Here is a 15,848-nt window from a genome sequence, read left to right on the forward strand (position 1 = left end):
AAAGGGGAAAAAATCCTAACCCTAGCCAATAATGTATTTCTTTTTTATGATGGGCAGTTGAACATGGACCAAATGATGCATTTTTTATTTTGTTTTCTCCAAGAGAAGCTGCATGGTTTAATTAAAGACACACGGGCATTAGAGTTAGAATCCTAGATCCTATTCTTAGCTCTCCATACTGTGTGTGCTTTGGGTAGGTTTGTAAACCTCTCTGAGCTTGTCAGAGTGCAAATGTGCAATGTAAATGTTTACAAAGACTATACAGTAGAATGTAATGCTTAACTATATCGTAGGGTTGTTAGGAGAGTATTAGAATGGCCATTTCTATCTGCAGTTTGAGGAGACAGGCTGGTCTGGAATGTCAAAAGGCAGTAACTTCTGGAAGCATTCATAGAACCACAGAATGTTAGAGCAATGATCTCACAGTCTCTGCTAGTTTTTAGACATGAGGACACAGGGGCTCAGACTATGTAGTTCACTCATTGTTAAAGAGTAAGTTAAGGCACCTGTCCAACCACTAACCTGGAAGCCAGTTGTGGACTGAGCAAGAAGGGAGTCTGGCTGCACGGTCCACCATGATCCCTGTTCTCCTGTCCGCAAACACTCCCCTCCGCTTCCTTTCTTTTAAACTATAGCGTAAAATAAAGCTTTAAAATGATTCTACTTATGTAGAAGCTATAGTTCAATCAGAACTTTATCAACAAAAAACAGAATAGAATAAATTAGTTCTAAGATACAAGACACAATTACAAATTAAAATGCATGTGCCAGAACACATAAAGTAGTGAAAATCTTAGAGAAAGAAGAAACGTGGTATGAGAAAGTACGGGAGGCAGAGAAAAAAGTTAGGGAAAGGGAGAGACAAGCGCAGTGAAAGGCTGTCCCAAAAGCCAGCATATTCTGGGCCGGGCGCGGTGGCTCACGCTTGTAATCCCAGCACTTTGGGAGGCCGAGGCGGGCGGATCACGAGGTCAGGAGATCGAGACCACGGTGAAACCCCGTCTCTACTAAAAAATACAAAAAAATTAGCCGGGCGTGGTGGCGGGCGCCTGTAGTCCCAGCTACTCGGAGAGGCTGAGGCAGGAGAATGGCGTGAACCCGGGAGGCGGAGCTTGCAGTGAGCAGAGATTGCGCCACTGCACTCCAGCCTGGGCGACAGAGCGAGACTCCGTCTCAAAAAAAAAAAAAAAAAAAAAAAAAAAAGAAGCCAGCATATTCTAACACATTCTATCATGATCAGCTCATGATCAGTACAGCCCATAAACAGGTATGTGTGAATGAGAGAAGTGGGGAGAAATACACATTTCCTCATAATATCCTCATATGCTTGGAAGGTACTGAAACTTGTCTGCCATTAAATATGAAGTCTGCTACTCCATAACTAGTGACATAATTATTACACAGTAGCAGTGATTCTTAAAGTGTAGTCTCTGAGCCAGCCAGGTCAGCCACACCTGTGAACTTGTTAAAAATGCAAATTCTCGGGCTCCATCTCAGATCTACTGAATCAGAAACTCTGGGGGTGCAATCTGTGTTTTAACAGGTGGTTCTGATGCACACTTTGAGAACCACTTCATTCTAATATGAAGAGGTTTCAAAGCAGTATGTGTCAACAATGAACAACTCCTATCTTTGGGAATGATGGAGATGGGATAATGATGAAAATACATAGTCAGTAGAAGTGAAAGGGTCATGACCAATAAGAAACATAGGTAAAGTTTGGGGGAGTGGGGCTGAGAGAGACAGAGACCTAAGTAAAAAAACTACACAAATTTTTGTGGGGTGGTCCTATTTGCCATTCACTGTAGAGGAAAATAATTTTCCCAATATATGGCCCTCTGCTTGAAGGACTCTTGGAGGTATCACATATCTTTGCCACAGGTAGATTATGTAGCAGTTTCACTCCCACCAGATTCAGGTTTAGCCATATATTAGCATCCTGGTAAGCATTTAAGCATAATAAATATTCCTGGTAACATCTGCACCTGTGATCAGTATTTTTGATCAGTATTAATAGGATCGTCAGATGTGACAGGATAGCAAGGAGATACTAGATCCTAACTGGCTTTTATCTAAAACAGACTCAGGTATCCAACTCTCCAATGCACATCTCTACACAACTGTGTCATCTCAAGTCAACATTTCTAAACCTGAACTCCTTTTGCTATCAATCAAAACCAAAATCAATAATAATATCCAATAATTCCAATAAATCAACAATAATATCCAATAACCCAATAATAATATCCAATAAACCAGTATTTATACAATTCTTAAAAGCAGAAACCTGGCTGGGCATGGTAGCTCACGCCTGTAATCCCAGCACTTTGGGAAGCCAAGGCAGGAAGATCACCCCAGGTCAGGAGTTGAGACCAGCCTGGCCAACATGGTGAAAACTGTCTCTAATAAAAATACAAAAATTAGCCGGGCATGGTGGTGGGCATCTGTAATCCCAGCTACTTGGGAGGCCGAGGCAGGAGAATTGATTGAACCCAGGAGGCGGAGATTGCCGTGAGCCAAGATTGTGCCATTGCACTCCAGCCTGGGCGACAAAAAAAGAAGAAATGGGGAAAGGATTCCCTATTTAATAAATGGTGCTGGGAAAACTGGCTAGCCATCTGCAGAAAGCTGAAACTGGATCCCTTCCTTACACCTTATACAAAAATTAATTCAAGATGGATTAAAGACTTACATGTTAGACCTAAAACCATAAAAACCCTAGAAGAAAACCTAGGCAATACCATTCAGGACATAGGCGTGGGCAAGGACTTCATGTCTAAAACATCAAAAGCAATGGCAACAAAAGCCAAAATTGACAAATGGGATCTAATTAAACTAAAGAGCTTCTGCACAGCAAAAGAAACCGCCAGCAGAGTGAACAGGCAACCTACAAAATGGGAGAAAATTTTTGCAACCTACTCATCTGACAAAGGGCTAATATCCAGAATCTACAATGAACTCAAACAAATTTACAAGAAAAAAACAAACAACCCCATCAAAAAGTGGGCAAAGGATATGAACAGACACTTCTCAAAAGAAGACATTTATGCAACCAAAAAACACATGAAAAAATGCTCATCATCACTGGCCATCAGAGAAATGCAAATCAAAACCACAATGAGATACCATCTCACACCAGTTAGAATAGTGATCATTAAAAAGTCAGGAAACAACAGGTGCTGGAGAGGATGTGGAGAAATAGGAACACTTTTACACTGTTGGACTGTAAACTAGTTCAACCATTGTGGATGTCAGGGTGGCAATTCCTCAGGGATCTAGAACTAGAAATACCATTTGAACCAGCCATCCCATTACTGGGTATATACTCAAAGGATTATAAATCATGCTGCTATAAAGACACATGCACACGTATGTTTATTGCAGCACTATTCACAATAGCAAAGACTTGGAACCAACCCACATGTCCAACAATGATAGACTGGATTAAGAAAATGTGGCACATATACACCATGGAATACTCTGCAGCCATAAAAAATGATGAGTTCATGTCCTTTGTAGGGACATGGATGAAACTGGAAACCATCATTCTCAGCAAACTATCACAAGGACAAAAAACCAAACACCACATGTTCTCATTCATAGGTGGGAATTGAACAATGAAAACACATGGACACAGGAAGGGGAACATCACACACCGGAGACTGTTGTGGGGTAGGGGGAGGGGAGAGGGATAGCATTAGGAGATATACCTAATGCTAAATGACGAGTTAATGGGTGCAGCACACCAACATGGCACATGTATACGTATGTAACAAACCTGCACGTTGTGCACATGTACCCTAAAACTTAAAGTATAATAATAAAAAAAAAAAGGTAGAAACCTGTGAGTCATTGAGGTCTCTTCCCTCTCTGTTACCCTTGTGTCCAATGAACCACCTTCGGCTGGTTCTATCTTCTAATCTCTTGAATCCGTCTCTTCCTCCCCACCTCAAGTACCACTGCCTTAGCTGAAGTCCTGGTTTCTGGCCTGGGATTACAGCAACAGCCTCCTAATTGGTCTCTGTGCCTCCTCTCTGGCTCTCTGCTCAACCTATTTCCCCTGCTGACATCAGACGATATTCTACAACAAGAGCATTGTATGTCTTCCCAGCTTATAAATCCTCCATCTTCAGCTTCCAAGATTTCATTTCTCACACGTTGCGTTCCAATGCTCAAGTGACTACTCTTTACCCTCTTACTCTTACTCACCCTACTCCTCCTTCAAAATAGTTTTATAACACACTCTTTGGGAAATCTGAAGACTCACCCATCTCCAAGGGCAAGTCAGCTGATGCCCCATGGGTTCCCTGTGCAGCCAGTGTGTCACTCTCACAGTTCTTAGCACATTCAATTCCATTCCATTTTTTTTATATAAAAACACGCATTAGCCCTGCCTAGCATATAAGCAGTAAATGTTTGCTAAACGTGTAAGCTGTATTAAGCAGCCTAAGCCATCCCCTAAATTACAGTCTTCCCCCGTCTTTCCTCATCAGATAAATAGCTACTAATACTGTTGGGAAAACCATGCAAGTGGCTGTTTTCATCAGGCTTCCTTAATTCCAGCACTGCCTGTATTCCAAAATTAAAGAATATTATAGGCTTCTAAAATGTAGCCCTTATTCATGTGCTGGTTTGCTAAAGATTAAGCCTAAAGTAAAATAACTCTAAAACATGATTTAGAACATTTCTGGTTTAAGTGTAATCAGAATACAGTCCCTGAATTTGAATCCTACTAACTTTAGTTGGTCAACATCAATCACCTATCTCCAGGTCTTCTATCAGGTCTTGTCACTGGTCCTTTCACCCCTCATGCTCATGCATTTCCTTTAAACCTAGAATGCCCCTAACTCTTCACAGCCTCGCCACCCAGGTTAGATGGTGAAGGAAGGGAAGGATACAGCTGAGCCCCACAATTTTTCATGACTGTTCTAACCTAACCACTAACTTGTCCTTTCTGTGATCCCTTCTATAACTGTGCAACATACTAACCCCACTGGCCCACTGGGGTTCAGCACCACTTTATGTAATTATGCTATCTAATACTGTTGTCTAATTCTGTATCAGTTTCATATGCAACCTGATGGTCTCCAACCTAATGGTCTAAGTATCCTCCAAATGAAGACATTTGTTATTTTTAATTTTATTTCTCAGTAATCCCAAACATACTGGGGTTACATCAATATATTTGGAAGTCTGTATCTTTATAGATCTTCAAATACATTATATAGAATTTGTGGTACTTAGAATAATTATATGTGTGTCCATAGTTGTCCAGATTTGACTAAAGACATTTCAAATATATTTATATTAATTTTAAATACCTAGATTTTTTTTCCCCAACTGCATCATTAAATTACATTATTCAAGAATGACAGGCGGGGCGCAGTGGCTCATGACTGTAATCTTAGCACTTTGGAGGCCAAGATGGGGGGGATTTCCTGGGCTTAGGATTTCGAGACTGACCTGGGCAATATGGCAAAACTTCATCTCCATTAAAAATACAAAAAAACTTAGCCAGGCATTGTGGCGCGCGCCTGTAGTCCCAGCTACTTGGGGCGCTGAGGCACACGAATTGCTTCAACCCAGGAGGCTGAGGTTACAGTGAGCTGAGACCAAACCACTGCACTCCAGCCTGGGAGACAAAGTGAGACTGTCTCAAAAAAAATGAAAGAAAGCAAGACAAGAAAACAGGTGTTTCTAAAGGCACTCAAACTTGATGACATGTAGTAATTCTTTAAAAACACCTAAATAGTGATCTTGGAGTTCACAAATTAAAAGATGATATTTAACTTTGGGTTTTCTTATATGTTAAAAATTACTAGTTTTTAAAACCTGTGTCATTTCATTTCAAAAGCAAAATGTAGCAGCTCACACCCGTAATCTCAACTACTTGCGAGGCTGAAGTGGGAGGATTGTTTCAGGCCAGGAGTTAGAAACCAGCCAACATGGCAAGACCTCATCTCTAAAAATATTTAAATAAATAAATAACAGCCAGACATCTCTAATAATATATTTTTTAAAAAATTAGCTGGCTGTAGTGGCACATGCCTGTAGTCCCAGCTACTGGGGAGGCTGTAGTGGGATGATCCCTTCAGCACAGAAGGGATTGAGGCTTCAGTGAGCTATGACTGTGCAACAACAACAACAAAAAAAAAAAAAAAAAAAAAGGAAGGAAAGAAAGGAGAAAAAAAAAAGGAAACAAAACATTGTGTTTTCCTAGCCTAAATACATATTTCACAAAATGTCAAAACAAGGGTAGAATCATAAAATGTAGCAGAAATGGTTAAAATGTAGCAAATTCATGGATCTAAAATTATAAAACATGTCATTTCTGTATTTGTTTACAGATGATTTTTCAAAGTACTATTTCTGGCAAAGTATATTGTTTTCTTGTACATAAATTTGGAGGTTAAAAAAGTTTACTGCTTTTTCCTTAATTTCAGCATATTTCTGATACCTTCCTGGTACATGACAAAAAAGAATCCTTAACCTTGATTGACATGAGGTAGATACTTCATAACTTGCTGAATAAATGTTTGTCCAAGGCTAATTTTCCCACCTATATTTTGGACTCTATCCTCTTCTGTCCCTTCAGTGATCTTGTTTCTTCATTATTTTTTGTCTATCCTTCTCAGCTGGCTCTTTCCTAGTTATGTCTCCTGTCACTCGCAGACACACACACACACACATAAACACACAGACACACACCCCAACTTCCCCATCTGTGTGAGCCTTCCAGTTATCAGATTCTCTTTTTAAATACACTTAGAGGAAGAAGAGAATGAGTGTATATAATCACTGGCTGCTTTCCTATGACTCCATGTACTCCCCAAAACCATAGCAATCAGGATAGCCACCCAACAAAAACAATGAAATGGCTCATATGAAGGTCAACAACTCTATTGTTTAAACAGTGCAACATTGACATTGACCATGTGCTTCTTCTCAAGCCTTCCCACTTCTGCTTTTGGGACATCATCTGCTCTGTTTTCCTAGTGACTTAGTCACAGCCTCCTCCACTGGCTTTTACTTGCTTTCTGTTAAATGTCAATATTAATATACTATATTTTTTAGGTATTGTATTGTTTGGACATTTGAGTTGTTTCCAACTTGTAATTAGTTTAAATAGTGTTGGCTCCCTCAGCGCCTACCGGTGGCTCTTGGGGTGCAGAGAGGGGCCGCAGTCTCCTCGGTTGCGTCGCGCTCCCCTGCAGTCCCCTCCATGTTCCCCGGCATCACTACTCCCCTTCCTAAGGCTGCCGCTTACCCCAGGGTCTATGGAAGTAATGAAGGACCCCTCAACCTGGCTCATCAATAGAGCAGATGAGCAGACTGTTTATTAGCTGCAGGCAAATACGAAGAGGCTATTTCTTGTCACAAAAAGGCTGCAGCGTATCTTTCTGAAGCCATGAAGCTGACACAGTCTGAGCAGGCTCATCTTTCACTGGAATTGCAAAGGGATAGCTATATGAAACAGCTCCTCCTCATCCAAGAGAGATGGAAAAGGGCCCAGCATGAAAAAAGATTGAAAGCCCAGCAGAACACAGACAAGGATGTAGCTGCCCATCTTCAGGCATCTCACAAACCCTCTGCAGAGGATGCAGAGGGCCAGAGTCCCCTTTCTCAGAAGTACAGCCCTTCCACGGGGAAATGCCTGCCTGAGATTCAGGGGATCTTTGACAGGGATCCAGACACACTACTATATTTACTTCAGCAAAAGAGTGAGCCAGCAGAGCCATGTATTGGAAGCAAAGCCCCAAAAGATGATAAAACAATTATAGAGGAGCAGGCAACCAAAATTGCAGATTTGAAGAGGCACGTGGAATTCCTTGTGGCAGAGAATGAAAGATTAAGGGAAGAAAATAAACAACTAAAGGCTGAAAAGGCCAGACTTCTAAAAGGTCCAATAGAAAAGGAGCTGGATGTAGATGCTGATTTTGTAGAAACATCAGAGTTATGGAGCTTGCCACCACATTCAGAAACTGCTACAGCCTCCTCAACCTGGCAGAAGTTCGCAGCAAATACCGGGAAAGCCAAGGACATTCCTGTCCCCAATCTTCCGCCCTTGGATTTTCCATCTCCAGAACTTCCTCTTATGGAGCTCTCTGAGGATATTCTGAAAGGATTTATGAATAATTGAAATGGAAGGCCACAGAAAAGGGGAAAAGAGGAAATAATACAGTAATCGTTAATCCAGCAAAAAAAAAAAAAAAAATGAAAAGGGAAAACCACATAGAAGGGTCATCCCGGAGATGCTTCATCTGGTGGACTGTGGGAGCAGAGGCATTGCCAGGACTTGGGAAACAGTGACTGTGAAATGCGCAGCGTATCTCATTCACTCACTTGGGCTAATGATTCTGACTTGGCAGACGCTAAACTCATGGAGGTTCGGTTTCTCCTGATCCAAACCAAATGGCTACCTGGAATAATTTCTTTCAAGCAACAGTTATTTTTCTTATCTTCAGGGTTAAAATGTATAAAAGTTATGTGTAATTAATCTATAATGCCATAAATGATAATGCAAAACCTAAATAATATGATGGCCGGAGGGACTGCCTTATATTTGAAACATGCTTTCTATCATGCATTAACTGTATGCATTTTGTTAACGCACATTTTGTTTGTTTAAGGTGTATAAGATACGCATCCTTCTAGATGAAACTATATGTGCCACACTTTGCACTACGCATAATGATAACCTCAAGACTATCAGAAGAAATATTTAAATTTCCATTTTATGAAGAAAGGAACCAAATTATTATGCTTTTTTAAACAAATTACCAGCTTACATAATTAATCAGGGTGCATTTCAAGTTCTAACTTTGTTTATTGTATAATGCATATTTGAAAATACCAAGGAGGAAATACCCTTTGTTTTTAATGATGCAAGAGTGGAAGTAATGCTAGTTGGCGGTATTTGATTGTAAGAAATCAATAAAGTAATTGTGTTTAAAAAAAAATAGTGTTGCCAAGAATAATGTTTTATATGTGTTTTGTTTACAAGTCAGGATGGTAGTTATGCCAAAGGAGAAGACAGTAGTGAATGGGAAGTTAGTGAGTGGGTAGTACTAACATTCTTTCTTGACATCAGTGGGAGTTAAATGTATCTACTTTGTAATAGTTCATTAAACACTCCATTTATTATTTGTGAATTTAGAATTCTGCATGATACTTCAAAAAGTTTATTTTTTAATTACTAAAAACATGACAGTTGTGCAAATAGAAAAAAGAGGGGCAGTGACTCTGGTAAACATCCTACAATGCCAATATTCAAGTGACAAATACGTGTTCAGCTTCATTTGTATCAAAGAAAAAGCATATTAAGACAAAAATGAAGTTTTATACTTGTTATTAATAGCCAGATGCAAGTGAAAATGACCACTGTTAGTGAAGATGTAAACTGATACAACTTTTCTAGAAATCCATTTGGCAATATATATCTTTAAAACATATATTATGTTTAAAAGTTTATCTTATAAAAATAAGCCATGCAAATGTGTAAAAATATGTGTATGAGAAAGAATTTATGTATAAGAATAGTTTTCATAGAACTGCTTATAATCATGAAAAACTAAAAGCAAATTTCAATAGGCAATTAACTAAATATAGTATAACCATTCAGCAGAATATTTGCAGCCATATTTAATGGCATGAAAATATGTTCATAATTCATTAAAACAAGTTACAAAACACAATGACACATTTGTAAGGTGAGGATAATGACAAATACTCATAGAAACAAAAATGTCAAGAACAGAAGACAAAATGGTTTTTGTTATCTTTTGTTAACTGTTGTTATCTTTGAGAGAAGTGTTTGCTTTTGCTTTTTTTTTTTTAGGCCTGGGTACTTTTCTAAGTTTTCTACAAGGACTATTTAGAACAATTTAAAAAATAAAGTTTTATGTAAATGGTTTCATTAATGAATGAGAAAAAATACTAGTGAAATAACATCTAACATAGTATCAGGGACAATGGCAGCTTCTAGTGTCTGTTAGTACATGTATTCACAGAATTACTCAGATAGTTGTTGAATTGGTTTCCATAAGTATGGTTGAATTTTATAAGCTTCATACGGTCTGTACCAAGAAGCCAACCTCAGACAACTTTTCAGAGAGCAAATCTTCCTTCAAAAGAAGGATATTGCATTACATTGGAAATCATACTCTAGTGATTAGGAAACAGATGAGCAAATTTCACTTACAAGATTTTTTAGGCTACTATTGCTAAAATAATAATTTTCTTCTCTACTATTGAGCAATAATCTTTTAAGGAAGCGAAAAGTGGATATGATTTCAAATTCTAAGTCTGTGACAGCTTTTCTAATTTAAGTCTTTCTCATCCCCTGAACTAAATACAAATATCAATGCAATATGTGCAAACTAGTCATGAAAAACAGCAAATAATTGGCATGAAAGAAACATGATTATCCAAAGTCATATACTGATAAGAAATAATTTTCCATTTTTCATTTTGCTCTAATGGGGTCTTGTTAATAGCACTTCCTGCTTGTACCAGGTAATGATTTCCTCTAGGTCAGTAAACTCCAACATTGATTGTATTCACTTACAAGAAGTCTATCCACAGCAAACCCTTTCTCATATGCAGATTTTCTTTCTAAGGCTGATTTACAGTCACTGCTCTCCTTTCCATTTCTGAGAAAACTAAGCCAAAATGTGCTATTAACTCCTGCCTGAGAGTATCTAAGGAAGACTCCATTGATATACTACAAAGTATTGCTCAGGTGACCATTCATACCAGTTTGCACAGGATAGTCCTGGTTTACATCCAATCTCCCTGCATAGTTGTTAATGGCAGCCCCTTTCATTTCCCAGTGTTCCACATTGAGTAATACATTATATGGCCACCCTATTGTCCATATACAGTACATACAATGCTAGCCCTAGAACTTGGAATAAATGTTTCTATCCATCTACACTCTTGCCTTGTCTTCCTTGTGCACTAATAGTCTGGAAGGAAACACATAAAGTTGTGGACTCAAACCACCCCCGCATAGGTAGTCTAAAGCAATCTGAACAGGAATCCTTTCCAAGGTGGAACCTATCTTCCTCTGGAAGTTTATAAACTATGAGAAATAAATTATCAGGTAGCCTAAATCATATGCCATAAGAACAAAATTCATATTTGCAGACATATTTGCAAGCCAGTCTATAACTGGTGGGGAGGTGTTTCCTTTAAATATTAATCCAAACAATTCCATGAAATGAAGGTAGATCCAAGTTTCCTCTAAGCCTAAATATTTCTAACTCTGCTAACGACATAATTTCATCCAGTACTTTAGCTAGAAGACCTTAGGATCAAGTTTGATTCTTTCTCTTAGCCCTGTCCAGTTAGTTACCAGGCCCCACTGGTTCTATTTTTAAAGCCTCTGCAATTCATTACCCACAAAAAATAAATCATCAGAACAAGATTTCTAATCTGCAATCATTATAATAGTCTTTCTCTACTTTTTGCTCCTCTCCAATTCATCTCCCTCACTTCTGCTAGAATTATCTTAAAGCAATCTCTTTAGTTCACTGCCTACTCAGTACCCTCAGATAATACCAAGACTTCTTAGCCTGGCAGGAAACACCTTTATCAGTTGCACTGCAGCCTCCCTTTCCTTCCTCAATTCCAACCACACCTCCCACTAGGCACATGCTCTTCAATGGTTTTCATCCAGCTACTGTACTGCTCTTCCAGGAAGTGTTTAAAAATGTTTGGGGACAAGTTTTGCTTATAATAGTAGTGAAGACACAAATGACATTTAATGGGCAGGGACCAAGGACACTAAATATCAAGCAATGTAGGACAGGTCCCATGAAACAGAGAACTGCATTGCCAAAATGCCAAATAACACTCCAGGTGAGAGTTCTTGTTCCCCAAACACATTGTTTTTACATATATGTGGTTCCTTCATTCTAGAATTTATTTAACCAGCCCCTGCTAGTCCTGCCACCTTCCAAAATAATATTGTCCTTGGATGATGTAATTCAAACTCTTCTCATCTAAAGACTGTCTTGCCTGAATAGTCACATACACAGTGTGTTAATGGGAGATCATTAAATCACTCTCATAAATATGAGATTTAATTATCTCACATATATATATGACAGTGATTTAATGATTACTGACACAGCACTTAATATATTAAATTATGAATAACCTGCTTACCATTTGTCATTTTATTCTGTGGTCCCCTTTTTCTTATCCCTTCTATCCCCTAAAATTTGAGTTCCTTAAAGAAAGGGATGTTCCTTTGGTATCTCATTTATTTTTTTAAACCACAACTTCTATGGCTGACCTAGAAGATGAGACTCATTCTGTAAGTGATTTTTGGATTAAAAGATTAAAAATTGCACCCTCATTCCTATGTACAAAATGCCATTCCTTAAACTTTTTAAAATAGTTGTTAAACTTATAACTCAGATTACTTTAAAATAACCTAAACATTTTAGTTATATCAGTAATGGTACTTTAAAAAAACACCTTTACCACATATTTAATTGCAGGTTAGACTAACGAAGGATTACCAACTCAGATAAAGAGAGAAAAAGAAGTTATAGAAATTAGTAAATCAGAGAGATTGTTCTCAGCATGAAGTACTTAAATTCCTTTGTGGTTTGATTTTTTTTATAAGCACTGAGTAGGTACTCCTTACAAAAATCTGTCAAACAAGATTGTACTTGAGATCCTTGTGATTAAAAAACTACTTACATAATCTAAAATAAAGTGTGTATGTGTGATTGTGTCTTACAGTTCTATACAAAATATAAAGTAAAAGTGCTCTTATCCTACCACACTCATTTTTTCCAAGTTTGAGCTTAGACTCTTTTTTTTGAGATGACATCTCACTCTGTTGCCCAGGCTAGAGCACAGCGGTGCTATCTCAGCTCACTGCAACCTCCGCCTCCCAGGTTCAAGCGATTCTGGTGCTTCAGCTATCCCAGTAGCTGGGATTACAGGTGTGCACCACCACCATGCCTGGCTAATTTTTGTATTTTTAGTAGAGGTGGGGATTCCTCATGTTGGCCAGACTGGTCTCCAACTCCTGGCCTCAAGTGATCCACCTACCTTGGCCTCCCAAAGTGCTGGGATTACAGGCATGACCCACCACACCCAGCAAGCTTAAACTATTTCTATCACCTATTACAAATACATTTTTTTAAAAAAAATCAGTCAAAATCTTCAACTTAGCTCCTCTCCTAAGTTGCATACCCAGCAATACAGGATAGACAAAGCCAAATGCTCACTTGCACATCTGTTCATATCTGGGGCTCGGTGTCCATAGTACCCGGATGGGCAGGAATGCAGGCACTCTCCATACTGGCGCATCCCTTCTCTTCGAAGGAAGAAGAACAACTTCTGTTGACATCGGCTGCACCCATTGTCCTTTGAACAAGACAAACAACCCTTGCAAATGGGATTTGATACATAACTAGCTGTAAAAGAAAAACAAAAATTGTGTTTAATTATGAGTATAATCAGACTTTTGGTAAATACACCCTGCTGAAAAGACAAATGTTTCTTTTCTCTCTGCTATACTCACATAGAAATACTAAATAAAATATCCCTCCCCTTCTTCCCTCTACCTCCCCCACCCAAAAAGTTGTTAATACACAACCAACCTTAGAAACAAAGAGGAAACTCAGAGGCAGAGTTGAGGCCAGAAGCTAAAGCTGAATGGCTCATGGGGATGTCAGACCAGACAAAGGTAGAATTTAGGGCAAGGTCCTCAACCCAGGCCAAGAAATATTTATGTGAAGATCTAGCACTTAGCTCCCCTTATGTAGATGGAGTCAAGGGGGCTGTTTGTCCATGATCCCCTCCCTAACTGGCTAGAGCAGAGGATTCTGACCCTAGCTTGGGTAAGCACAAGAGAAAATATAATTCATGAGACATCAGAACACCAAGTCCACAAGGCTGGGATCCAAATTAAAATTATCATTGTAGTATGGGGTCTATATGGTGCTGACAAGTTAAAATAAAAATTTGTCCAGATCCAGGAAAACCCAGAAAGAAAAAATAAATAAATATAGAACTACTTTCCAGATATTTTCTACAATCCTGAGACCTAGACTTTCATGAAATGCTACCTTAACATCAAAATGAACAAATCACATGAGTAAGTAAACCTTCATGAGGAACAGTCATCAATATCAGTAACAAGAAAACTTCACACCTGAGCAACCAGAAATAAGGACATTCTAAAGGAGTCTTTAAAATTAATATCTACAGAATATCAGAAGAGATAAAGGGATAACTAGAAATCACATGGGAAAAAGCAAGAATGTGCACATTACAATGAAATGAAAATTCTAAAACTTAACAAAAATATTCTATGGACAAATGGAATGGTAGAAGAGAATGACATAACCAAAAACACTTTTAAATAATTAGCACAAAACAAGATAAAAAGGTACTAAGCATGTAAGAAAAAAAAACAGGAACGTTCCAATACATGATTAGTAGTTACTACAGAAGGAAAGAGTAAAGAGAATGAATAAAACACACCTTAAACTGAGATGCAACTTCAGCAAAGTCTCAGGATACAAAATCAACATGCAAAAATCACTAGCACTCCTACACATCAACAGCAGTCAAGCCAAGAGTCAAATCACAAACAAACTTTCATTTACAATTGCCACAAAAATAATAAAATACCTAGGAATACAAGTAACTAAGGAGATGAAAGATCTCTATAAAGAGAACAACAAAAGACTGCCCAAGAAATCAGAGATAACACAAACAAATGGAAAAACCTTCCATGCTCATGGATAGAAGAATCAATATTATTAAAATAGCCATACCGCCCAAAGCAATTTGTAGATTAATGCTATTTCCATTAAACTACTGTTGTCATTTTTCACAGAACTGGAAAAAACTATGTTAAAATTCACATGGAACCAAAAAGAGCCCAAATAGCCAAGGCAATAATAAGCAAAAATAACAAAGCTGGAGGCATCACGCTACCTGACTTCAAACTATACTACAGAGCTACAGTAGCCAAAACAGCATGGTACTGGTACAATAACAGACAGATAGGCCAATGGAACAGAATAGAGTACCCAGAAATAAGACCACACATCTACAACTGTCGGATCTTTGACAAACCTGACCAAAACAAGCAATGGGGGGCTGGGTGCGGTGGCTCACGCCTGTAATCCCAGCACTTTGGGAGGCCGAGGCAGGCAGATCACCTGAGGTCGGGAGTTCGAGATCAGCCTGACCAACACCAAGAAACCCCATCTCTACAAATAATAAATAAATAAACAAAATACAAAATTAGCTGGGCATGGTAGTGAATGCCTGTAATTCCAGCTACTTGGGAGTCTAAGCCAGGAGAACTGCCTGAACCTGGGAGGCAGACGTTGTGGTGAGCTGAGATCGTGCCATTGCACTCCAGCCTGGGCAACAAGAGCGAAACTCCATCTCAACACACACACACACACACACACACACACACACGCACACACACGCAATGGGGAAAAGATTCACTATTCAATAAATGATGCTGGGATAACTGGCTAGCCATATGCAAAAGACTGAAACTGGACCCCTTCCTTATGCTATATATAAAAATTAACTCAAGATGCATTAAAGACTTAAAGGTAAAACCCAGAACTATAAAGACCCTGGAAGAAAACCTAGGTAATACTATTTAGTACATAGGCACAGGCAAAGATTTCATGACAAAGATGCCAAAAGCAATTGCAACAAAAGCAAAAATTGATAAGTGGGATCTAATTAAAGAGCTTCTGTACAGCAAAAGAAAATATCATGAGACTGAACAGGCAACCTACAGAATGGGAGAAAATATTTGCAAACTATGCATCTGACAAAGGTCTAAT

General features: G+C 38.7%; 1 protein-coding gene and 1 pseudogene across 1 annotated transcript in view; one reads left to right on the plus strand and one right to left on the minus strand.

Annotated features, from left to right (window-relative positions):
• RSPO2 (R-spondin 2) overlaps positions 1–15,848 on the minus strand; it is a 182,414-nt gene that overhangs the window by 77,058 nt on the left and 89,508 nt on the right. Inside the window, exon 3 of the mRNA XM_003256103.2 lies at positions 13,251–13,439. Coding sequence (XP_003256151.1) covers positions 13,251–13,439 — 189 coding nt within the window. The remainder of the gene's footprint in view (positions 1–13,250; positions 13,440–15,848) is intronic.
• LOC101178646 lies at positions 7,223–8,317 on the plus strand (annotated as a pseudogene).

This window comes from Nomascus leucogenys, chromosome 16 (assembly GCF_006542625.1).
Source record: "Nomascus leucogenys isolate Asia chromosome 16, Asia_NLE_v1, whole genome shotgun sequence".
Lineage (NCBI taxonomy): Eukaryota > Metazoa > Chordata > Mammalia > Primates > Hylobatidae > Nomascus > Nomascus leucogenys.